Source organism: Girardinichthys multiradiatus, chromosome 20, assembly GCF_021462225.1.
Source record: "Girardinichthys multiradiatus isolate DD_20200921_A chromosome 20, DD_fGirMul_XY1, whole genome shotgun sequence".
In the NCBI taxonomy this organism is placed as follows: domain Eukaryota; kingdom Metazoa; phylum Chordata; class Actinopteri; order Cyprinodontiformes; family Goodeidae; genus Girardinichthys; species Girardinichthys multiradiatus.
The window spans coordinates 5,389,106-5,414,358 of NC_061812.1; the positions used below are offsets into that span (position 1 = coordinate 5,389,106).

At 38.9% G+C, this 25,253-nt stretch overlaps 1 protein-coding gene across 2 annotated transcripts in view; it reads right to left on the reverse strand.

The window, feature by feature from the left end:
* Positions 1-25,253, reverse strand: part of rspo4 (R-spondin 4) — a 51,706-nt gene that overhangs the window by 18,467 nt on the left and 7,986 nt on the right. For both annotated transcript variants that reach the window (XM_047347821.1, XM_047347822.1), the window contains exons 2-4: positions 19,267-19,455; positions 15,976-16,113; positions 7,382-7,588 (exon numbers count right to left, since the gene is read on the reverse strand). In XM_047347821.1, coding sequence (XP_047203777.1) covers positions 7,382-7,588; positions 15,976-16,113; positions 19,267-19,455 — 534 coding nt within the window. The remainder of the gene's footprint in view (positions 1-7,381; positions 7,589-15,975; positions 16,114-19,266; positions 19,456-25,253) is intronic.

A 25,253-nucleotide genomic window follows, 5' to 3' on the forward strand; every position in this document is an offset into this window, starting at 1 on the left:
TGAACATTTAGACAATAGTGAGAATCATTATGACATATTTACAGGGGTTGAACAATGAAACTGAAACACCTGTCATTTTAATGTGGGAGGTTTCATGCCTAAATTGGACCAGCCTGGTAACCAGTCTTCATTGATTGCACATTGCACCAGTAAGAGCAGAGTGTGAAGGTTCAATTAGCAGGGTAAGAGCACAGTTTTGCTCAAAATATTGAAATGCACACAACATTATGGGTGACATAACAGAGTTCAAAAGAGGACAAATTGTTGGTGCACGTCTTGCTGGCGCATCTGTGACCAAGACAGCAAGACTTTGTGATGTATCAAGAGCCATAGTATCCATGGTAATGTCAGCATACCACCAAGAAGGACGAACCACATCCAACAGGATTAACTGTGGACGCAAGAGGAAGCTGTCTGAAAGGGATGTTCGGGTGCTAACCCGGATTGTATCCAAAAAACATAAAACCACGGCTGCCCAAATCACGGCAGAATTAAATGTGCACCTCAACTCTCCTGTTTCCACCAGAACTGTCCTTCAGGAGCTCCACAGGATCAATATACACGGCCGGGCTGCTATAGCCAAACCTTTGGTCACTCATGCCAATGCCAAACGTCAGTTTCAATGGTGCAAGGAGTGCAAATCTTGGGCTGTGGACAATGTGAAACATGTATTGTTCTCTGATGAGTCCACCTTTACTGTTTTCCCCACATCCGGGAGAGTTACGGTGTGGAGAAGCCCCAAAGAAGCGTACCACCCAGACTGTTGCATGCCCAGAGTGAAGCATGGGGGTGGATCAGTGATGGTTTGGGCTGCCATATCATGGCATTCCCTTGGCCCAATACTTGTGCTAGATGGGCACGTCACTGCTAAGGACTACCGAACCATTCTTGAGGACCATGTGCATCCAATGGTTCAAACATTGTATCCTGAAGGCGGTGCCGTGTATCAGGATGACAATGCACCAATACACACAGTAAGACTGGTGAAAGATTGGTTTGATGAACATGAAAGGGAAGTTGAACATCTCCCATGGCCTGCACAGTCACCAGATCTAAATATTATTGAGCCACTTTGGGGTGTTTTGGAAGAGCGAGTCAGGAAACGTTTTCCTCCACCAGTATCATGTAGTGACCTGGCCACTGTCCTGCAAGAAGAATGGCTTAAAATCCCTCTGACCACTGTGCAGGACTTCTATATGTCATTCCCAAGACGAATTGACGCTATATTGGCCGCAAAAGGAGGCCCTACACCATACTGATAAATTATTATGGTCTAAAACCAGGTGTTTCAGTTTCAACCCCTGTATGTATTTGTACTATACTAGTGGACAACATGCATTTTTACCTTAAGTGTTGTTAAATATTCAGACTGTTCAGGGTGTGCTTTGAGAACAAGAGACAACATTCTGTTTGTTTTTATACAAATAAAAATTCTCAGTTGTTTGGCAAGAATCAAAATTTCCAAACAGAAAACATGACGGAGTGCTGAGAGATTTTCTCTAAGACAGATCAAGAAAATAAAAGCAAAGTCTTAATTATACAGCAATGAATATAAAGCCATAACAAGATCACATGAAAAGTTCTGGACTTACATGTTAATTACACAAGGCCAAGCAGGTAATTGAAATTGCTCGCCCAGCAAAGAATATGTGCTGGTAACTGAGAGAACCCGAGTCAGAGTCATAACAGACGGTTAAATTCCCATTGAGAAACATTCCCTTTTAGACCAAATGCACTGTGTTGCCAATCGTTTTTGTTCATCCCTCCAAAATGTTAAATTCACGTGTTCCAGTCACTTTCGTAGCCACGGGTATTAAATCCAAAGCATGCAGTTGACGAACGTATGCATCTAAGCCATACATCACCAAGTGCAATGCAAAGCGTTGGGTGCAGTGGAGTAAAGCACGTTGCCACTGGACTCTAGAGCAGGTGAGGTGCATTCTCTGGAGTGAGGAATTGTGTGTCTCCATCTGGCAATCTGATGGACCAGTCTGGGTTTAGCCATTGCCAGGAGAACAGCAGTTGTCTGACTGTAATGTGCCAAGTGTAAAGTTTGGTGGAAGGGGGGTTATGCTGTGGGGTTGTTTTTCAGGAGCAGGGCTTGACCCCTTAGTTCCAGTGAAAGGAACTATGAATGCTTCAGCATATCAAGAGATTTTGGACAATTCCAGTCTCCCAACGTTGTGGAAACATTTTGGAGATGGCCCCTTCCTCTTCTAACATGACTGTTCGCCAGTGCACAAAGCAAGGTCCAAAAAGACATTGCTGAGAGAGTTTGGTGTGGATGAGCTTGACGGGCCTGTACAGAGTCAACCGGATAGAACACCTTTGGATTGAATTAAAGCAGAGACTGAGAGCTTACATCAGTCTATAACGTCAGCAATGTGCTTCTGGAAGAATGTTCAAAAATCCCCATGGAACACGCTCCTAAACCTTGTGGACAGCCTTCCCAGAAGAGTTGAAGCTGTTACAGCTGTAATGGGTGGACCAATGTCAAGTTGAACCCTATGGATTAGGAATGGGATGTCACTTAAGTTCATATGTGAGTCAAGGCAGGTGAGCTATTAATTTTGGCAATATATTGCATGTATGTATGGTAGGGGGTCCTTGCTCCGACTCTCCATCAGTTTGGAGTTCCCAGACTGAAAACCTTTTATGACCCCTGATTTAGACCCTGTTTACACAACAACAATCCATTGAAAACGGGATTTAGTTTTATATACATGACATTTTAATTACAATCTTTGTTCCCACGGCAACAGTAGACGTGAAAATGGTGTAAGTCCGCCGCCACACCACTGGGTAGTATCTTCTGCGAAACTTAACATGCATAAACACTTCCTGCTTACAAAACAAAGGAGAAAATTTGCATTTTGTTGGAGAACTGTCAAAAGATTCAAAAGAGTCAACAGCACAATAAATACTGTGTTCCATTAACTTCGGAAGTCGCAACTGGGAAGTCAGAGTTTAGCAGCTCGTCTTCAGGTTATAGCGTTTCAGTTTCCTGCTTGTTTTTGTCCGTATTGCTAGCAACTGTAATAGCAGTTGTACAACAATGGCAGTACCACTTCTGTGCGGTATTTACTGCATATAAAGAGCGTTGAAACATTTTGTCGTATAAACAATGAAAAGTAGCACATTTACAACTGACTAAATGCTACATATATAAAAAAGAATCAAAGGAACAACATTTTACTACTATTGATGAAAGGTCAGGTATGGTCGTGTTGCCCTGACTTTCCGATGCGTAATTCTGACTTTCGGGGGTGATCCAGTTGAAATTTCCAACTAGAATGCACCATAAGTACACTGCATTCTGCCATTTTTATTGTTAAAATCTTTGTCTTTTGTGGATTTTAAACTTGTCGACAGCCGTTATGTTGGACCGGGTTAATTTGGGACGAGTTAGATTCTATATAATTGGACACCAAGCTGTTTGTCACGTGAAGTTCCCTGAGATGACATTTTTTGTGAAACAGAGCTAAATACATAAATCCATCTCCAATCGCTACATTTAAAGATCTTCACCTGTAAAGTGTTAAACCTGCGAACAGTTAAACAGTTTGTTGATCTTTAAAAGTTCATATATAGAGAAATGTTAATGTTAGCCAATAGTACAACATTTCTGGTTACTGAAATTCTGAGGAATGAAGAAGAGAGCTCCTTTTTTAGGCCATTCTAGCATCAGAGACACTCCAAAGGAGTCAATCGATATAATTTCCCTTCATCTGAAGACAAAATGACAACAGGAGATGGGGAATTAAAAGACTAGAGCTGTGTAATCTGGGACAACAGAGGAATGTTAGGGAAATGCAACAGGACTCTTTTATCCCAGATGTGTACTATTAGGCCCATGGGCCCAGAACCAGAACCATACTCTCCTGGATCAGATTTCTCCCCCTGCTAATGGCACAGGGCATACAATATGACAGTGATAATGATAATTACTCTGAATGACATGACTTACATTGTGGATGAAGTAGAAACACTCCAGCATGCTTGGTACTGTAGAAACAAGGAGATATCTGAACTTTCAAACAAGTGACTGTTTGCTTGAAAGTAGAACCCACTGCTGTCCCATCCTCTGCATCATGTCTCACTGTTTCTTGTTCACCAACAACTTGGTTTGATGAGAAAGCCAAAACCAGGTGCCAAGTTCAATTTTAATCAGTCTGAGGTTTTATTATTAATTTAATCCAGAGTTAAATCCAGAGCCAGGCCCTGTCACTACAATATTTCTGTTGCTGCTGAAGACACAGAGTACATATTCTGTTTTTTTCTCCTTTTTACAGTTTAAACTGGTTTTGACAGCATTTTCACAACAAGAGGCTTTCAAAATATTTGCACTTGGAGACTCCACCACAGAGAATAAGATCAAAGCCAATTATGAGTGAGAAACAGCAGGCAGGCGTCAGACCTGAAATAAATCTTAGTGGGTTTAATCCTTAATGTAATAGAACAGGTAGTGAGGTGCAAGTAAGCATGTTTTGGTGTTTCGTGCATTTCTGGAGGGGAACGAGGGAATCCCTTGCCCTGCTAGCATTTTGTAGGCTGTTCTACTATCATGGAACCACAAATGAGAACCGTCTGGACGGATGGTGGTTCCAGATGACGTTCCAGAGAGGAATGCAGTGGTTGAGAAGGAGCGTAATCCTGTTACACTGAATGTAGACAGATGGATGTGCAGCCCGCGGTTACTCTGTAGGAGAGTATTAGTGACATTACACACTGAATGCAAAGTACTTTACATCAGGTCCAAGATGCTGGACAGCCCTGGATGGAAGTCAAATTTTTAAACCCCGAATAAATGTAGTTTACTTTCTATGTGTTTTTGTCCAATGCCTTGGCAGAACAGACAAAAACCCTTTTGTAATACAGTACAGACCAAAAGTTTGGACACACCTTCTCATTCAAAGAGTTGTCTTTATTTTCATGACTATGAATATTGTAGCTTCACACTGAAAGCATCAAAACTATGAATTAACACGTGTGGAATTATAAAAATCTGACCCACAGATTTTGTTTTTTCTGGAACAACAACCTAGTTCTGATAAATATTAGTTTGGTTACTGAAAAATGAATTCAACATATTTTGTTGTCAACAGATGTGTTTAAAATGTCCGGTGACATCAGGAGCGCTGTTTGGAGCTGTTTTAGTCTATCAGCAGCCTTTGACACTGCTGATCACTCCATCTTAATTAACAAGTTTCATATTTTAGTCAGGATTTCTGGAAGTGTTTGACAGAAGATCAGTTTACCTTTCAATCAGAAGCGTCAGCATCCATAAAATCCACAATATGTCAGATTCTACTGATCTAAAATGTGGGGTACCCAAAGGTTCTGGTTTTAGCCCACTTCTATTTTAACTATATTTACATCCTCTTGGTGAAATCAATAGGAAATTTAATAATTTGTCTATCGTTTTTATGCAGATGATATTCAGCTGCTCCTTCAAAACCTTGGAGTTCTTCAAACTGTCTGATCATTCAAGTGCATGAAGAAAATTACAATTCGGTTAAAAAAATAACTCCCTTCAACTGAACTCTGAGAAGACTGAGTATCTAATTAAGGTTAGATACTCAGGTCCCTCAAAACAACCCAGCTCAAACTGTTGTTATCATTTAAAAGATATTACCACACCAAAAATATTAGCATCAAGATTCTTAACTGACTTTTAACTGGAACAAACAGAAGATACCACATCACTCCTGTTTTAATGTCTTTCTACTGGTTACCTCTCTATTTTAAGAGTTAATTTTAAAATCCTGACTTTAACTTTCCGGGCCTTGCAGCTTCTTCCTATATTCCTGAATTATTAAAGCCACATACTTCAACTAGAGCCCTCAGGTCCTCAAACCAAAATCTTCAAGGCGAAGTCCCAGGTATAAAACTGTGGTATGAGTTTTATTTATTTTTACATTGTCTTGGGAGTCTTGACTCATTGAAAAGCAGCTGAAGACATTCTTATTCAAACATGCTTTCTCTTAAGATATTTAAAAGTTTTATTGTATATTTATTTTTTATTACCTGCATCATTCCATTCTCTCTTTGTGAAGCCGTTTGTGATTTTTATCTGTGAAAAGTGCTAGATAAAATAAGTAAAATTAACCTTCATTTTCTTCATCAGATGAAATGAAACAGAGCTATGTGAGATGTTCAAAGCTGGGATATTGTTTTAGAACCTAAACCAGCTTTAAACCCCTCCAGAACCTTCTCCCTGACTTGTCTGCTGTGCTCCTTGGTCTTCACGATGCTGTTTGTTCTCCAGTGTAACTAAACTCTCCTTAAGGGAACACCTGCATTTGCACTTACATTAAATTACAGTACATACAGGTAGACGTTATTTATTTATAAGGGGACTCCTCAAGCAAATTTGTTGCACTGAATTTTGTTTAAGTTTTTCAGCAAAAAAATTATTTTTTAAATATTTTAAATCAATGTGCTATATTATTTCTTCCACTTCATAATTATTGTCTGTTTTAGTTTGCTCTAAAATCCCCCAACCTGAAAACGTTTATAGCGTATAAATACAAGGCACTGTACACCAAGATTTATGCTTGATTTAGGATGCTGAGATATATCAAGATTACCCGTGTGAGGAAATGTCTAGAGTCACTCCAAATGGATTGTAGAACAGACAAAGTTACTGCGCAGCTTTATGCATAATGACAGTTAAATAGCCTGCAGGAGATATAGGCTTGTTGCAGCAGCTCTATAGTTACAACAAAGAATCCTTGTGTCTAAAAGACCAAAAAGCTCACAACAAAGGGTTAAAAACAGAATATATATATTTATTTTCTGCATTAAGTTGTTATGATCATGTCTAACAGAAGCCAAAACTGCAGTTTGCTGGTGAAAGACTGTATATCATGAAGAGAAGTTAAATGAAGAGATTTTTATGAGTTTTAGAACGCTGGCTTTAAAAAAACAGAAGTTGTTGGAGTTTTCAGTACTTTTTATTATCTTTATATTTGCCTGTGATGTTTATAATGCAGCAGTAATGAAGACCAGCTGGACACAAACTTTTTATAGGGAGGAAGCTGCTGTGACATTGAGTTTGCGTGGATAGAATACATATCAGAGACTTGATACTAAAGCTACCAAACTTTATAACTGTAGTTTTACAATAGACTGCCAACCATGACCTTTTAAAGGTTAGATGGGCTCCTCAAAACCAACCACAATGAAACCAGGAATATTTTCTGCTTTTCTGCAGTGTTTGGAATGTTTTTAAAAGGTCCAATCCCACCAACCTGGCATTATTAATTGCACGACTCTGTCAAAACATGACTTAAACAAAGAAACCAGCTGCAGATTTTGCTCATTTAACTCAGCGGCTAAAAGCTCCGTGATCTTTCCACTGTGGGCTTTTCTGTCTCACCTGTAGGACATTTTTTCTTCATCCTGCACCTTTGTGTTTCACTTTGGGGTGGACAGACAGATGCTCCTTTTTCTTCAGTCACTGTCCCACCCTGGCTGGTCTCCCGGACCCTTGTCTGCTTTCCCCATCTGAAACCACAGGTGGCGCCATCACGGAGGCAGAAGCTCCACTCGCTCCACTCTCCCATTAAAGCCAAGGGACAGTCCTCTAGACAAAATAAGTAGTGTGGAAGAAAAAAAGATGAAAATTGCCAATAATGGACAAAAAGATAAATGGCTGTTAAAACAGGAGATTAAAGCATGCAGATTACAGCATGCAGAACAAAAGGTCTCAACCCGACACAAAATAATTTAATTCAAAGGATTTCAGACATCTAAAAAAACCCCCAATATATCTATGTAAAATCATAAGAATAAGAAAGCACAGCATTTTTTATTTCTGAAGTTTTATGTATCAGAACATAAACCAAAGTGTAAAAAGATTTTGATCCTATGAAGGGTAGCCAGGAGAGGAGATATATCATCCATATTTTGGTTTTTGTGTGGCCGTTTTTTATGTTTTCACTGCTGTCTGCACCACAAATTGCCCCTTGGGGATAATAACGTTTACTTGACTTTTCTTGGGCTGGTTCTCCTCCATATCTAAGGGAAGTCAGCTGAATTTGTTCGCAATCTGATTATGATGTGTCCTGGATGGACATTCTGAAAATGAGACATGAGTAGGAGACCCCGGGCAGGATGGATGGATGGATGGCTGGCTGGCTGGATGGATGGCTGGCTGGCTGGCTGGCTGGATGGATGGATGGATGGATGGATGGATGGATGGATGGATGGATGGATGGCTGGCTGGATGGATGGCTGGCTGGCTGGATGGATGGCTGGCTGGCTGGCTGGCTGGATGGCTGGATGGATGGCTGGCTGGCTGGATGGATGGCTGGCTGGCTGGCTGGATGGATGGATGGATGGATGGATGGATGGATGGCTGGCTGGATGGATGGCTGGCTGGCTGGATGGATGGCTGGCTGGCTGGCTGGCTGGATGGCTGGATGGATGGCTGGCTGGCTGGATGGATGGCTGGCTGGCTGGCTGGCTGGCTGGATGGATGGATGGATGGATGGATGACACTTGATTAAGTAATCATCATCAATGTATTCAACTATAAAAGCAGGAATTTTGTTAGTTTGCTGGTCGGGAGCATACAGGTATGTATTAACACAATGCCAAGGCAGAAGAACATCAGCAATGCCATAAAACGAGCAATTTTACCGATGCATCGGTTTGGGAAGAAAATATGTCCATAAGACTACTGTAAACCACAGACTGCACAGTAGAGGGTGACACGGGAGTGGATTTTCTCTCCTGTCCCATCCCGCTCCCACAGAAAAATGTCTTGTCCATCCCAATCCCAGGCCAGTATAATGAAAAAAATCCTGTCCCATCCCACTCCTGGTAAATTGACTCCCACTCCCATCCCGCTCCCATTCAGAACGACTCCCACTCCTGTGCCACTCCCATTTTTGTTTTCTTCATTTAATCTTTTGGCAATTTCTTTCTTTGAAGGACCAGTTAGGTCCCTGTTTTTAGTTGTAGTAAAGGCCAGTTAAAGTAAAAAGAATAATAATGAAGAAATAATAAAATATCAAACAAGGAAACAGACCATGCCTATCTTAGTTGAATAAACAAAATGTACCTAGTTATATTTTACTCATTTATTAAGTGACTGTTTCCTTTGAACAATGACATCACTTTTATGTTTCAAGTTGCTGAAACGAAAGAAAAATGTAGTTTTATTTTGAAATCGGCCTTAAATAAAATTATCTTCAATCAAATTAAAAGACAGTTTTTAACCACAAGCTGTCAAACAAACTACTGAACTCTGGACCATAAAACTGCATGAAACCACATCTGTGACACTTTGTTTATTACTGCTGCATGATGTGTACTTTTCTTTTTTTGTACGCCATTAGTGTTTTTGTTTTTATCGTGATTTGAACGGTTCTTCTTATCCTAAGCATTTCATTGCATTGTTTACTGCGTGTTAACCTGCATATGACAAATAAACCATATCAATGACATATCAGTGTTTGTTTTATGAGCAGTTTGTCATCTGTGCTGTTGCTCCAAAATGCCGAACGCAAAAGTATTGCGTGGAGACGCAGAAGAAATAAATTTCCCCATGTCCCCTCACGGGCTTCCGTACCTTCCCTCTTAAATCTTTAGAGCACATGCAGCAATTTTGTTGGTCAGATGAGACTTGACACATGTTGGTACTTTTGGTTTGATGAATGAAGAGAAGCAGGGTTGATTTAATCCAGAATCTGTTTTACAAGTGTCCTTTAATCACTGGTGAACTTGATTACGACTAAACACGATTTACAAGCAGCAGACTGCGTGGTAACACCGCTACATTCAACTCTCTTGAAGTTCGGTAATATTTGCGACTTTCCTGTCAGCTCTATGAGTTTAATAGATAAGTCCTTATTTCTGACTTTACGTTGCAAATCCAATTTTACCACGTCCAGTTCTCCACCTGCGTTTGTTCCCTCCATCCTGAACGCAGGTGGAAAACATCGAGCAGAAGCACTGTTGGCTTGTGGGTCGTGTAGTTTGTTTGACTCACATTATAGTATAGGCTTCTTGGAAAAAAACTACACAATGGCGGCGTTGATCCAAGTTTTTTTTTCTTAAAGTTTATAACAAAGTCAGTTTTACATTTCCAAAGATAATTGATTCTAGTTTATTTTCCCTCCTATTGATTAGCTCCCACTCCCGTCTGCTCCAGTTCATTTTTTATCCTGTACCGTCCCAATCACGTGATCTTTACTGACGCTGTCTCCCGTCCCGCGGGATTCCCGTGGGAATCCCGTGACCCGTGGGACTCCCGAAAAAATGTCAGCCTCTACTGCTCAGTCCTGACTTTCCAAGGAAAAATCAACGCTTGAAGAAAAAAATGAGCAAATAATTATGAATTCGCCAGAAGGCTTATTGGAGGAACCAAAACAAGCTAAAGAAGGTGCTGTGGTCAGATTAGGCTAAAATAAACCTGGGCAACACCATGTCTGGTGCAACTGTAACACCTATCCTCATACTTAGAACTTCTTCCTAATAATAAAACATGGTGGTGGCAGTTTCATATTGTGGAGATGTTTGTCATCAGTAGGGTTTGGGATATTGGGATAATAACCCAAAAACAAACTACAAAAGCAACACTCCATTGTTAAAAACAAAACTGTTCCTGGAAAGATCAAAGAAGAGAGTGTTGCAGCAGCTTTGTCATCGACACTGGGCAGAATTGTCAGCAGGGGCGCAGCGTGTGGCGTAGTGGTAGTACACCCGACCCATATACAGAAGCTCAGCGTTCCCGGGTTCGAATCCTTATCCCAGAGACCTAGGCAGCATGTCTTCCTCTTCTTTCTACACCACTTCCTGTTTCCCTAATTTGAAAAAATTAAATAAAGGCCAATAGTGCAGGAAAAAGCCCACTGAACATGTGCAGCTGAAAGCAGGTTTCTACATACACTAGACACTGAGAAATGTTCTTTATCAAAATAAACTTCCTTTTTTAGGTCAGTTAGGATTGCCAATTTGATTAATTCCTCATTTCTTTGGTATTTGGTAGAATTGCCTTTTAAACTGTAAACCTTAGGTCAAACTTGCCCCTCCACAAACCTCTCACAATAGTGTTCTGGACCTCTGGCCCATTCTCAGATCACGGGACATGTCTCCAAAACTTAAGGTCTCGGTCCCTGAATGCATTTGCCAACTGTAATCTGGCTTTTTATGTTGCTGTCAGAGTAATGGCTTCATCCTCAGTCTTCCTTTCATTATGGGATTGATTCATACATTTTCGACGTATTTATCAGAACCTTCCTGAATGGTATTGTCACGATGTGGTTTTGGATCGGACCAAAGTGCAGACAAGAGCTCGGCAGGATCATCTTTGTAATTCAAAGATTTATTTACAAAGTCGAAAAATGTAGCAAAATCACTGCAGGTTTCCCAAGGCAAGGCGTGGCAATAAACAAAGCATAATCATGGACGAGAACGAGGTGTGACGAACACAAGGAACCAGCAACGAACAAAGACACAAAACCAACTTATATACTGTGAGATAACAAAGGCAGATAATCAACGGAACAGGGAACAGGTGTGACAAGGAGGCAGGGAAGCAGAAGGAACAGGTGATACAGATACAAAGGCTGAGGATGGGAAAAGTAACTAATAAACAATAAACAGAAACACAGACCAAGCAAACCTATAGACAAAGATAAATAATCAAATGGGGAATAAGAAAACTAGAATAATCATGACTAAAGTAAACAGAGAAACTAGAGGGAACATAGGAACAACGATAACAACCTGAGAACAAACAATGAACCCATAAATAAAACCAGAATACAGAAGTAAACAAACCTAACCACACTGACTGAAATAACTGGAAAGGAAACAGAAAATAAACTAGTAAACAAGAAGAGTGCAAAAGAACCAATAATATAACACAATTAAACACAAAGATACTAAAGAGAAATAATACTAGAGAATCCAGGGAAAACCAAGAACTATAATAATTACAATAATAATAATAAACCACACCAAGTAATAAGAAAACAACCATAAAATAACTTAAGAAGTAAACACTAGGAGGCGGAAGAGGGAGAAAAGAAAACATGATACAAAAACCCAGATAGAAAAATCTAAGCAAAAGGTAACCAAACACAAAGCCACAAACAGAGTCCAGAAATGTCACTCCGTGACAGGTATGATGGCTTTAACATTTTCATGGAGTTTATACTTGTATATAATTATCCGAACAGATGAACTTGGCAGCATCAGGCATTTGCAAATTGTACCCAAGGATCAACCAGACCTGTGGAGCTCCACAGTCCTGATATCTGACCTAGTTTGATTTTTCCCTGATGTCACAGAAGAAAACGGTGTGTTCGACGTGTTGCCTTAAAATACATCCACAGGTCTGCCTACAATTAACATAAATGTTTTTAATCAACCTATCAGAAGCTTAAAAATCAGTGAGATCATCATCTTTGCATTCCCAAAGTCATTAAAAATGGAGGGATCTTAGTGTATGTACACTTTTGATTTTGAATAAAGTAATAAAAATGATCTGTATGAATCTCTCATTATTCTAGCATTTAGTATATGTTAGATGACTAATTTTGGTTACTAGTTTGATTTAATGTCAACGAAAAAAAAATTCAGTGTCTTTAATATCTGGTTTCAACTGCACTGCGTAGGGAGAAAGTATAATAAACCAAACTGAAATCTGCTTTGCAAAAATATCAGAAAACAGGTTAAGAAAGCGGGCTGCACGGTGGCGCAGTTGAGAGCACTGTTGCCTTGCAGCAAGAAGGTCCTGGGTTTGATTCCTGTCCAGGGGTCTTTCTGCATGGAGTTTGCATGTTCTCCCCGTGCATGCGTGGGTTCTCACCAGGTACTCTGGCTTCCTCCCACAGTCCAAAGACATGTCTGTTAAGTTAATTGGTCAATCTAATTTGCCTGTTAGGTTAATTGGTCTCTCTAAATTGCCCTTAGGTGTGTGAATGAGTGTGTGCTTGGTTGTTTGTGTGTTGCCCTGCGATGGAATGGCAACCTGTCCAGGGTGAACCCCGCCTCTCGCCTGTAGACTGCTGGAGATAGGCACCAGCTCCCCCACAACCCACTATGGAATAAGCGGTAGAAAATGACTGACTGACTGAGGTTAAGGAAGCTTTGATCGGCACATTTTTAGTAGTGGGTGTTGCTGGTGTCGTATCATGTAATTTCATCCATGAGTAGTTTATGTTTGATGCATTTCCTTGAACCTTTCTGCCATCTGCCCAGTAAGGACTGGGATAAGCCTGTTTGGCTATATCAGACACATTTCTTTAATGCATTTAAGTTTGCAGGTTGATAAAGGAACATTTTATATATATATATAAAACAAAGTAAGAGTTATAAATGTTGCTTTATTTAGAGATCATGCATGTTTTCCTTTCTTGATGTTGTTCTGCAGTCTAAAGGCGATCACAGACTACAGAGTGCAAATGTGCCAGTAAAGATAAAACATTGAACTACAACCATGACTCAGCAGAGGTGAATTGGATTAATAATGTTTTCCTCTGATTTCTGGCAGCAACACTGCAATCATTTAAGGTAGATGAATACCAGCTGAACATTAATGGATAACTCAAGAGCGACACCACTTACAAAGTCAAACCTTTTTTCCAAACAGTCTGCCACGGAAAATTCTGCAAGTTCAGCCAAATGGCGCCGGCGTATCATTGTGATCATCGTTGCGATTGTCACATTTGAAATTAGAGACTTCATAGGAGTTACTTAAGGTGTGTACCAACAGTCAGATATAAAACCCTAACAGCCCCATTAAACCCAGATGTGGCTCCACTGCCAAAAAAGAACAGTAGCTGCAGATGTTGCAGGTGGATGGCGGAGGAGAAAGGAAAAGCATCAAATGATGACTGAGTTCAATCATATATCTCACTCACTTAGAAGGAAGGGATGACATGGAGATAAATCCTAAAACTTCTCTGAAGATTTTTAATATGTATCATGTGTTATGTTCAGAGGATGGCCCCAAAGGATTTATCTCAGATATAAAGCCAGATAAAAGACAATCGAGTGTTTCCAGGTGAAGTTAGGAGTCTTTAAAAACAGACGAGAAAATCAAAAGCACATCAACAGATCCCATTAGGCTGTCACTTAATGGCAAAGTGAGTCATTAGAATCTGACACTATCAGCATAAAACCTGCAGTTGAAGTCACACAAACTGATGAAGATCAGCTGGATTTAGGATGAACAAAAACTTTAAGGGCTCTCAGAAAAAAACATCCTGCTGTGATGTAGCCTCACTGAAGGAGAGGCACAAAAAGGAGTTTGCAGAACAGGTCTGCTGTTAATTAGGCCACAAGATTTAGTTTCACTGACGTCTCTGTTGGAGAGGAGTTACTTTTTATAGGTGGCTCAGGACAGGTCAGCCACTTCAGAACACAATGTAACCCGAATGGGTTTTTATGTTAGTAATAGTTCAGTTTCCTTGTTTCTTGACCTTCCATTTGAAGACATAGAAATGTTACTTTTCTGCTTTGTACAAAGTTCTGACATTCGTATTTGTGCATTTGTTTCTGCATCTACATAAGCCCAACGCAGCAATAATACTGGAAAAGGTAGGAGGAACAAGCTAATCAAAGTTAGGTTGGGAGAAAGAAAGTACATTCTCTTTTAATTCTAATGCTTTACCTATCAAGACAAAACCAAAAAAAATTATCTGGGTTTTTGTTACTGAAGAAAATTTAGGACATACTGGAAAAGCTGTGATTAAAAAACTAAGTAAACCCCCTACTCAGTAGATTGTAAATCCACTTTAAGTAGCAAGAGCTCTCAGTATTTTTTACAACGTTTATTTAAGTCCTGTTTTGGGTGTTGACATCGTTTCTTTTACTGTTGTAACCATAATAAAAAATGTTATTAGAACTGTGGTTTCTGGGAAAACATTATTTAATAAGAATTATGTAAACTTGTACTAATCTTACTAAGGCTAGCTTTGCACTTGAAATCGCTCAGTCGTTGTTACAAACTATGACCACCAGAGGGCGTCACATTGACTATAACATCAACAGACTTCTATTTTATGTGTGAAATTTAGCCATAATAAATAGTCACAGTTGATTAATAAAATCCTTTTTTCATTAATCCGTGTTTAGCAGATGTATTAGAAATGTGGTTTTAAGACAAGAAAACATCAGTTATGAATTATGTAAACATTGTATCTCCTAAAATGTTAATTTTGGGAGTTTCTCAAATATCTGCTCACATGGTTCATTAAAAAAGTCTGACTGGACAATGTTACTGTTAGTTATCACCTTGTTATATGACTTAAACATTGTTTTTCTTCTTGATAATAGTGATAATGCTTCAAACTATATTTTTGTTTTGGGACAAGCAAAAGAAATCAGTTATGAACTATGCAAAATTGTTGGATCCAAATTTATGACTGATGGAAGTTTAAACACTTGAAACCTTAGTTTGCATGCTGTTATTTTTAAAGGTTAAACAGGAATTTGGTATTGATCTGAACACGGCTAGCTTTTTATTTGTTATAGCTATGTTGTAGTTACCAGCTGTGACCACAGAGGGCATTTGTTACCATTAAACATGAGCAGAAACCTATTTTAAAAACTTTCTCCAACTTTTTTTGTGTGAAAATCTTTTAATTAGTAGCAATCACCATTGTGAGAATTTAAGGACAAGAAAATGTCAGTTATGGATTATGTAACTGTACTTAAATAAAATTATGAACATTATTGTTATTTTTTTTATAGTGGCCTGTATTTGTCTTTTTTTTTTTTTAAAGCATTCACTATTCAAAGTCCTTAGTGGTTGTACATATTCTCTTAACAAATATATTCTCTAAATCAAAAAACAAAAAAAAGGAAAACATACTTAGTTGCTGTTCTTCTTCCTGAGGCAACAAGATCTGAATCTTGATATTTATTTAGAGGAAATTAACCTGGCTTGGAATCCCTGTTGCTTAATAAAGGTTATCGGTAAATATCTCCAAATATTGCAGTTTTTTTACTCACCGAGGCAGTCTGTCTGGTGAGCAAAGGTTCCCTCTGGGCAGTGGATCAAACATTTGCCCTTGTACAGCTTGAAGCCAGGCTTACACTTGGTGCAGAAGTCCCGACTGAAACATTGCTCGCAGTCCAATGAGCGGCATTCTGGGAGAATGAAAAGCATCAGATAAACGTCACAAACAGCGACTCAAAGTTTCACCAAGAAGGTCATCATGAAATGAAAACTGGATTTGTTAACTTGTAAATCTGGAGCTGAATGTATTTGTTATCCAAAATTAACATGGGACTCAATTATTGAATGAATATTTATGAAAACAACCGGAGAGGCTGCCTGGCTTTTTGAAAAAAAGGAACAGAAATCCCAAAACAGAAAGATTGAATGCATGTGCTAGTTATTAGGAGAAATAAACAGTTTTTTTTTTTTTACTTTAGGTATATTAGGAGGGCAGCTAAGGCTCAGCAAGACAGGCAAGGCTGAAATGGTTCACAGGTGCAGAGACAGGGAAGCAATAGTGGTTATATTGGACAAAAGATGATGAATATGGACCTGTTACACAGGAGAAAGGCCATACAGAAGGTTCTTGGATGTGCAGAGAAGAGGATGATGGGTATATGGTTGAAGTACATGACCTTTAACAGGAGCAGCTGGAACAAGAAGGAAAAAAGGTCCATATGCAGATGATGTTTCATGAAAAAGCTGCAGGGAATCCTAAACCAGGCCTGCAATAACAGAATAATTAAATTTTGTTCTTGCAGCCCTGAGAACAAATGTCTCTGTCCTTGTTTGAGTATTGGCCTTTTAGAGCCCAGCGCAGTTTGATCTCAGCAAGGTGCTCTGTCATTCTCCCCTAACCATTATCTGTTTGCAGCAGTTCGCTGTGAGATTTAACCCTTTGTATTGAGCTGTACTGTGTTGTGTTTATTAGAGTGTTGCCTCTGTGCTTTTCACCTAGCCTCTGTTTGATCCCCACAGCAAAAACAAATTTTACATCTCAATTGCAGTAAATTTGCATCAGAACTCATACTGGGAACAATATTTTAATGATCAATCAGAGCTCACATATTTTATACAAATGAAAAAGCATATTTTCATTGAGACATATACATCTAGTTCAGTGGAGTGTAATCTAACTAATTTACATGACATTTTTGTTGTTTAGAAGAAGATCCTCGCCTTTTATTCTTTCAGTTTTAAATTATATTGAAACTTGATAATAATCTCGACTTTAGAGTCAACATAGTAATGCCAGATTTTTTATGTTTCTGTACATTTTTAGAATAAATGTTATTGTTACTATGAACGATTTGTCTATGTACTGTACATACCTGCCAAAGGTTTACTTGGAAATATGATAATAATGATAATAACAATGATAAAGAAAATTATAATTATTATAATAATAATTATGTTGACTTCAACAGTACTTAATTAACCCAAGGGGACACTAGATATAATAGTGTCTCTAACAATAATTCCTGAGGGATATTAGCTTTGTGGTTATTAAGGTCCAGTAAATAATTTCTATAAATGATGCGGTTAAAAAGCAACAACTCTGGCCACATGCAGGTTGGTAAAAGCAAGAACTGGATGCGGAATATTTCTTCAAACACTTCCTGTCATGAATCTGATGTGCATTTAAGGAGTTAATTCAACTTTTCTATAAGCTGTGCATCTGACATCATTCTTCACTCTGACCAGAAGATAATTAACAAGGATCTTAAACCAAGAAAGGTGCAGGTTTCAGTCTTGAAAAGTAATGTTTAACGGTGAGTAATTATCATTCAGCGATTTATCTCCGGATGAACATTTAATTTACTTCACAAATATTTTCCGATGTGAATGTATGAATGAATGAATGTATATTTTTAAAATAATCATTGTGACAAATTTTATTCTAGTTTATTATTGTTGATTAAAAATGTGACAGTATATTCATTTTATTGGTTATATTAGATTTATTGAAGCCATAAAGCTAAACTGGGCTGTGACCTTCTATCCTCAGGAAGAAAACACTTTCAACCCTACTTCCATTCTTTGACATGATTAAAATGTTTTTACATCAGTCTTATCTTAAATTAACTTTTTATTGTTGAGGAACACATTTATCTGCTCTGACAGAAAATAACAAGTTTGGATTATTCTTGAGCCAAATTAGCTGAGAAAAACAGAAACCCAGACAAAATTGTTAGATTTGTGTCATAAAAATTAGAGATTTTGAAATATTGGGGTGTCTTTTCTTTTGAATCAGGATTTGTTGGGGGAAGGCTGTACATATCCCTCTAATGCAACATGTTGTTTAGTTTAAATGTTTAACAAATTCTGTTTGGATGCACCAATGTGAGATTTCTGAGACTGCATCAGGTTAAGGGTGTTAGAAATCTGATTTGGTCTTCATCCATGTGGGAGGTCTCTGCATTAGTTGAACCAAATACTGTTGTTGCACAAAGAAACACCATTTATGGAATTAAAAACTTTAAATGAAGTGCGGGTAGGCACATTAAATTTAAAGCTCCATTCATTGCAAACAGAATGACTCTTTACAGAGAGCCCAACAAACATAATGCTTCAGGGAACTGCACGGCAGATTAAAACGTCTAGCAGCCCCAGACAGACTGACATGAAACATGTTGTGGTCAGAAATAAAGTAGAACTCATACCAAAGTTTACACCCCCTACTCATGAAAGACAGAGAATATTTAGCTGAAATGTTTTCAAGCTCATTGAAGGAAAAACTGAAGCAGGTAATTATAAAAAGTTTCTGATTTTCAAACAAAAAAGAAGGCTGCAGTGTGGAGCAGTCCAGGTTGAATCTTGCCCTCAGGTCTTTTGTATGAAGTTTGCATGTTCTCCCCATGCCTGCACGGGCCCTCTCTGGGTGCTCCAGCTTCCTCCCATGGTCCATTGGTCTTTCTAAACTGCCGATAGCAGTGAACGTGTTTGTGCATGGTTGTTTATAACAGTTGTCCTTTGCTGTAGATATTTTTTATGCTTTACCCTTCTTCTAATTTGTTCGTCTACCCTCCTACAGTACATACACTGTAAATTATGCTTTCAGGCTCAAGAATGACTGGAAATGAAGCAGCTGAATACCAAAAAAACACTTTGAAAGACCTTCACAGAGCCTGGAGAACAATTGATCAAGACCACATCAAAAGATTACAAGAAAGTCAAGCTGATAAAGAAAATGAGGAGTAGTTTAAAGCTTTTGCACAGTACTTCTTTATATAACTAGTCTTTAATTATTTCTATCAGTTCCTATCTTTGCTCTTTCTTCTAACACACATATTTATACATACTCATGCAGCGGTTCACGTCCCTCCCTCTCTGTCCATAGTGTCCAGCAGGACAGGAATGGAGACAGGTTCCGTGATGAGACATCCCTTTCCTCTGGAGAAAGAGGAAGAATCGCTCTGGGCAACGTATGCAGCCGTTGTCCCACGAACACTCCAGACAACTCTGACAGTCTTCTGACGTCTCTCTGTGAGCTGCAGGAGACAACATGAAGCACATTAAGACGGATCTGGATTAGGAACAGGAGATATTAAAACAAAAATAAGATGAGGGCAAAAAGGAAAGACAGCAGGGGAAGAGAGACTTCATAAATCCTCGAGATGCCGATATACTACCTAAGCTCTACGAAAATCCTCGACAGAGCTGCCTGAAATACTAAACTGTAGATGCTGTTGGCTGAAAGGGTTTCACATGTAGACACTTGTAACACAACCATAACCTCCGCACCTCCAATTCCCTCAATAGATCCATAAATAAATAAATCTGACAGACGCACAAACAATACTTTAAAAAGGTGAGATTTTGCAGTTCAGAAGCCACAATAATATCTGTTTTCATATTGAGCAGCAATGACCACCCTAATCTGTTAAAACAGTGTTAATAAATTAAACTGGGGATATTACAATATCCAGTTGCAGGGATACTGACATAAATGATATTATCAGTGGGGTTAAATTGTCTCTATGCACCATGATCCTTCATAAAAACACAGAATAAAACACACACGCACACAAGATCAAATAATAAATGAATGAGATTTATAATGATGTTAGGGCATGGCAAACCAATTCTTTTATAGAACCTGTTAAATTCTGGAACCAGACCTTATTAAGAACTGGAACCTGTCCTATTAGTTCTATTATTAACCTCTTTGTCCTCGATCTTGGAGTTTATTATGCACATCCCAAGCCTAGCACAAAGGTCCAATACCAAAAAAAAACAGGACGTGTCTCGCCTCCAGGTAACACCACCGTTGCCTACATGGACATTGAAGTCAACCAGGATATAGAATATAGAATAACAGAGAATCCCCTGATGACACCGCCCATCCATCCAGAGACTCCAGGAGGGCTTCGAAATCTGTATTACAGTTTGATCCATAAGCACAAACAACAGTCAGAACCTTCCCTCTCGCAACCAGAAACCACAAAGAAGTGACTCTCTTGCTCACTGAGGAGAAGTCTAAAATAGCCTCCTGCAGTTGACTCCCAGGAGAAAGATCTACCGCTCGCCGGTTAGCAGCATCCACCTAACTGATGTTGCAAACGGAAATTGCTCTGACCAGATGAGACCAAAGTCATGGAGGAACACTAACACAGCACATAAACCTGAACACAACATTTCCAAAGTGAAGCATGGTAGTGGCAGCATCATGCTGTGGAGATGCTTCTTTTCAGCAGGGACAGGGAAGATGGTACGAGTTGATGGGAAGATGGATCGTTGTCCTGCTGGATATAATATGAAATAGAAAACACGAGCGATCAGAGACAGTAGCATCAGTCAAAGCAGCTACAACCAGCTGAACGCATCAAACTCTTGTGGGCACTCTGGCGAGGGCGACCATTTGCACCGTGGGCCAAAGTTAAAAGTACTCAGAGGTCATTTTGTTTTTTCAATTAGTCCAATTTTATTGTGAATTATTTTCTTTTTTCCTGTTTAGCAATAAATTAAACATCCAATTTTTTTCATAAAATAAAGTACAAATAAACTAATTACTGTAGGTCCAAATGTGGGTCTCAGACGTTTAACTTAATAAAAGAAAGCTATGAAATTTGCTAACTGTTGGGTCGAATCTTTTCTATGTTTTTTGTTTGAAAAATATTTTTTGTCTAATCCCAGCTACAAAAATGAGGATTTTCTTCAAAAACCTTTGCTGGATTTAGTCAAGTTTAAATGTGCGTGCCCCAGTCTGTTTTAGAGTAAAGTTGGTGGATATTTATGGGCCCACCATCTATGATATTAAAATACAATGAAACATGGCTAATACAGTACAATGAATTCTGTGTGTTGTACTTTACACTTTCCATGTAAGATTAAATACATCTGTCATTAAAAATCTCATCCTAGCTCCTTCTTTCCAGTGGTTTGCAGTTGGGTTGGCGATGAGTTCATACTACCCGACTGCAGCCAGTTTCCACTCAAAGCAATTCAAACAGGTTTGTTTTTACTGCGACTGAGGTCTGTTCGGTTCTCCTCTCACCCGTGCGGACTTCAGTTTTCAGATCCTCTAAGCCTAACGGATTATTGTGCTGACTGACTGTAACAACATCAGTCTGTAGCTACAGACTACAGTCTGATGCAAACTTTTCCCAACTGGGAATCGGGGGTGAAACCGGGTAGAAAAAATCTCTTAGTGTTCTTTAGTGTTTTGTTGGTCTCTTTGGTTTCGTTTTGGATCATTTTGAGTTGTGGTTACTTTTCTTTGTCCCTCACAGCCTTCCATACTGACCTACTCTTTGTGATTCTTATGTACTTCTTTTGTTCTGTTCTAGCTTGGATTTTTTGTGTGTTTATTTTTTGGTTTAGTCAGATCCTGTGTTTGTTAATGTTAGTCTTTTTCCCTCTGTTCCTGTGTTGAGGTCCTCACCCAGCTGCCCTGCATCCTCCTGATTTGTCCCACCTGGTTGTTGTGTCATTGATCACCTCCCCACAGGAAGTAAAAGCCATTCAGTTTCACTACATTCTCACCAGTTTGCCTCACCTGTTACCTTCCCCTTCCTGTTTTGATCTCAATAGATTCTTCCCAGATTCTCTTGTCCCTGTTTTCATAAATGTTGTATAAATTTTTCAACTTCAACACTAGACACCTGTTCTGTTGTACGTGGTCAGGTCCATCTTCTCGCCAAACATGACATTACGACAGTTGTGGGATAATTTTTGACAACTAAATTACTCATTAAACTACTTACAAATGATGAAAAATGTAAATATTACAGACATAAAGCACAAAACATTGAGATTCTTCATGTCTATATATTTTACAAAAAAAAGCAACTAAGAAAAGTGAAATGCTGACGTGGTCTAGCTGAAGAAAAAGATCACCACAATTTGGTCAGGTTTGAACTTCTCTCCATCAAACCAGCCATCTTTCCTCTTTAATTTTATTTCACTCTGCTGCACTAAAAGTATTTCATTTTAAGAAAAACACACATGCCAACACACATCTTGAAAAGACTATGACAAGATGTCATGCGAGTGTGACCAACTTTATGAAAACAGAATATCATGCATATACCCAAAACAGGGGTAGGGGCGGGGAGTGTAGAATACATTAAACAAGCACATTCCTCTTTCTATGATATGTTTATGGGTAGATTTGTGAGTGAAAGAATGCAAATTTTAAACTGAGCAGCAACATAAAAATGTAAGAAATTATACTGGCATGGTGTGTCTTTTGGGAGAGTAACTCCTTAGTTGGTAACACATTCAGTACAGATGTCTGAACCACGCCAGAGCCGAAAGATGACAAACTGACTGCACCGTGTGTCAAGCCTGCAGGTTTCAGACGTTTCTCTGCATCAAGATTTCATTTTATGGGTAATTAATTAAAAGGGCTCTGCAGAACCTGACAACAAGATGCTGAAGTGACTAAATTCTTTGTGGAATGTGTGTTAGAGCAGGAAATGATCTAAAGCCTTGATTTCTACACATTTTTCACATCAAAATTCCATGCTTTTCCAGATTCAACTTTCCAGAGCTCTCAGTCCTTTCAAACCAATAGTTTTTTAAACATGTGAATACAAAATGATTATGGCAGATATTTCTGCTGTGTTCAGGCATCAAACATATTACCTGCAAAAACTATAGGCTTGAAGGAAGGAAGGAAGATGTGCCAACAGGAGAATCAACAAATGGATAGGTGGGCAGATGGATGACGGACAAAACACCGGGTGACAGAAAGATGGCAACTTTTAGACAATGGGATAATGAATCAAATCTATACATTTAAATATGTTTCCATCCTAAATTTCCCATATTTATCTAGACATGGAAAATACCTTTGAATACTGTGTAGGAACTGTAAAAGATAAAAAAAATAAAAGTAAAAGAAACAAACGAGTGTCTGACTTCTGTCCTCGAGGCCCGCCTGTTTTAGATGTGACGCTGCTCCAAAACAATTGATTTAAAGAGCATAGTCTCTCCAGTATGTCATCAAGTTCTGCAGAGGCACACTAATTAACCATACATTTATTTCAGGTGTGTGGAACCAGGAAGTATCTAAAACATGCAGGACGTCAGCACTTGACCACTGACATTACACACCACTGCTTGGCCAGATGTTGAACAGCAGGCCCTGAGAACCGGGATTAGGAAAGGTTTTCCCTATCTGGGATCAGGGAGCAACATCAGAGAAATTATGCAGCCTAAAAAAAAAAAAAAAACAACAAACAAAAAGTGTCCAAACCTATCAGAATAAGTCAAAGCAGGACAGAGCAGTCCGCAGTTAAAGTACTGTGTTCTTATTTCTTAGTTCTCATGTCTTTATATTTTCCTTCCAGGCATCCAGGCCCTGTAATCTTTTATTTTAACCATATTCTGTTAAAATCTCCCAGCTCCAAAATATTTCAGGTTGGTGTGCTGAACTATTTTGAGGGGAATTAACAATTTCAGGCAAAAAAACTAGAATGTGGCAAATAAATAGTTTAAGACCTCCATTTTGGTGTCCTGTAAAAGTGATCTTTGGCATTTATTGGTCAAGAAAATAAAACCGAATACATATATTTGATAGAATGCTTACAACAATGTGCCTGAGTTTAAAAGTTTATGTTTTTTTTTGTTTTCTGACTAAAAGGAACGAGAAAAAAAAAACTCAGAAAGCCTGAGAACGGCTGATCTAATCCAAGATTACATTAATAGTGAATTACTTAAAGCTAACAAGGGAATGAGAAATGAATCAAAAGTTTTTGCACAGAGCTGTAATTACTTTATGAAGCAAAGTTTAATCATCATGTGTTCGGAACATGCTTAAATAATCTGGGCTCAAAAAGATGGCGAATATGTTGAAAAGGTTCAAGATTCAGAGCAGATTTTCCTTAGAACAACCGCTGAGGTCTCAACCGGGCTGTCTTTTAAAGGCAGCTCCTCGCACATGTGCTCTAGATCTGGAGACTTAAAGGACTTTCAGGGGAGCTGCAGGTTTAGGTAGCATAAAACCCTGACCCTTGACCTTGCATGGGATTGCTCTGGGTTTGTTTTTTTTAACAAGCTCCAGGTGTAACGAGCTCTGTCAGGGTTTCAGGAAAACAGGCTGGCATTTAAGAAAGAATTTGAACCTAAAACTGAATTCCCTGCATAGTCAAAACAAAATATTTCTGAAACTGCAGGCTATTTAATGAACGATTTGGCTAGTTTGCCCTCCGCTGTAGTGCTGCTAAAAGTGTTAACTTACTTTCAGGTTAGACTGTCTGTAACATCAATCAGGAGCCGTTAGTGCAGTTGGAACAGAATTCCCACAATGCACCAGAATGTGTATATTAACAAGAAAAAGGAGCTGGCTGGGTTGGTGTTAAAATAATACTCACTGTGCGCATGTTTAATAACCTTCCTGCAAGCGCAGGCAATTAATTACAGTCGGGTAAAGAATGTGTCGTTTCTAAAAACAATTTTTCAGTACTCAGTTTGATGAATTGTGTTGAAATTTAGTTTACCTAGTGCCAATGTCAGATAAAGATTTAAAATAGCATTTTTTTCCAAGTGATGGCTGGTGGCTTGTTAGAACTGCCTGTGAAGATCTATTCTTACTAGCTGCCAATACAGTCATGGAAAAGCTGATTGGAATTATGGCGGAGAGTAGCAGCCAGGTACGTATTAGCAGTTCGCTGCTTTTTGGGATACAGGTGTGTGTTAACACAGCGCCAGGGTGGAAAGACATTAGCAGTGCCTCCGGCTCTGGGTAGTTTTTAGGTAATTTCCAAAGAATTTGAAAGTGTGAGAATTTAAAGTCACGGTTCAGTACATTTTAGATAAAATAAACAAATAATATTTTTTTAAC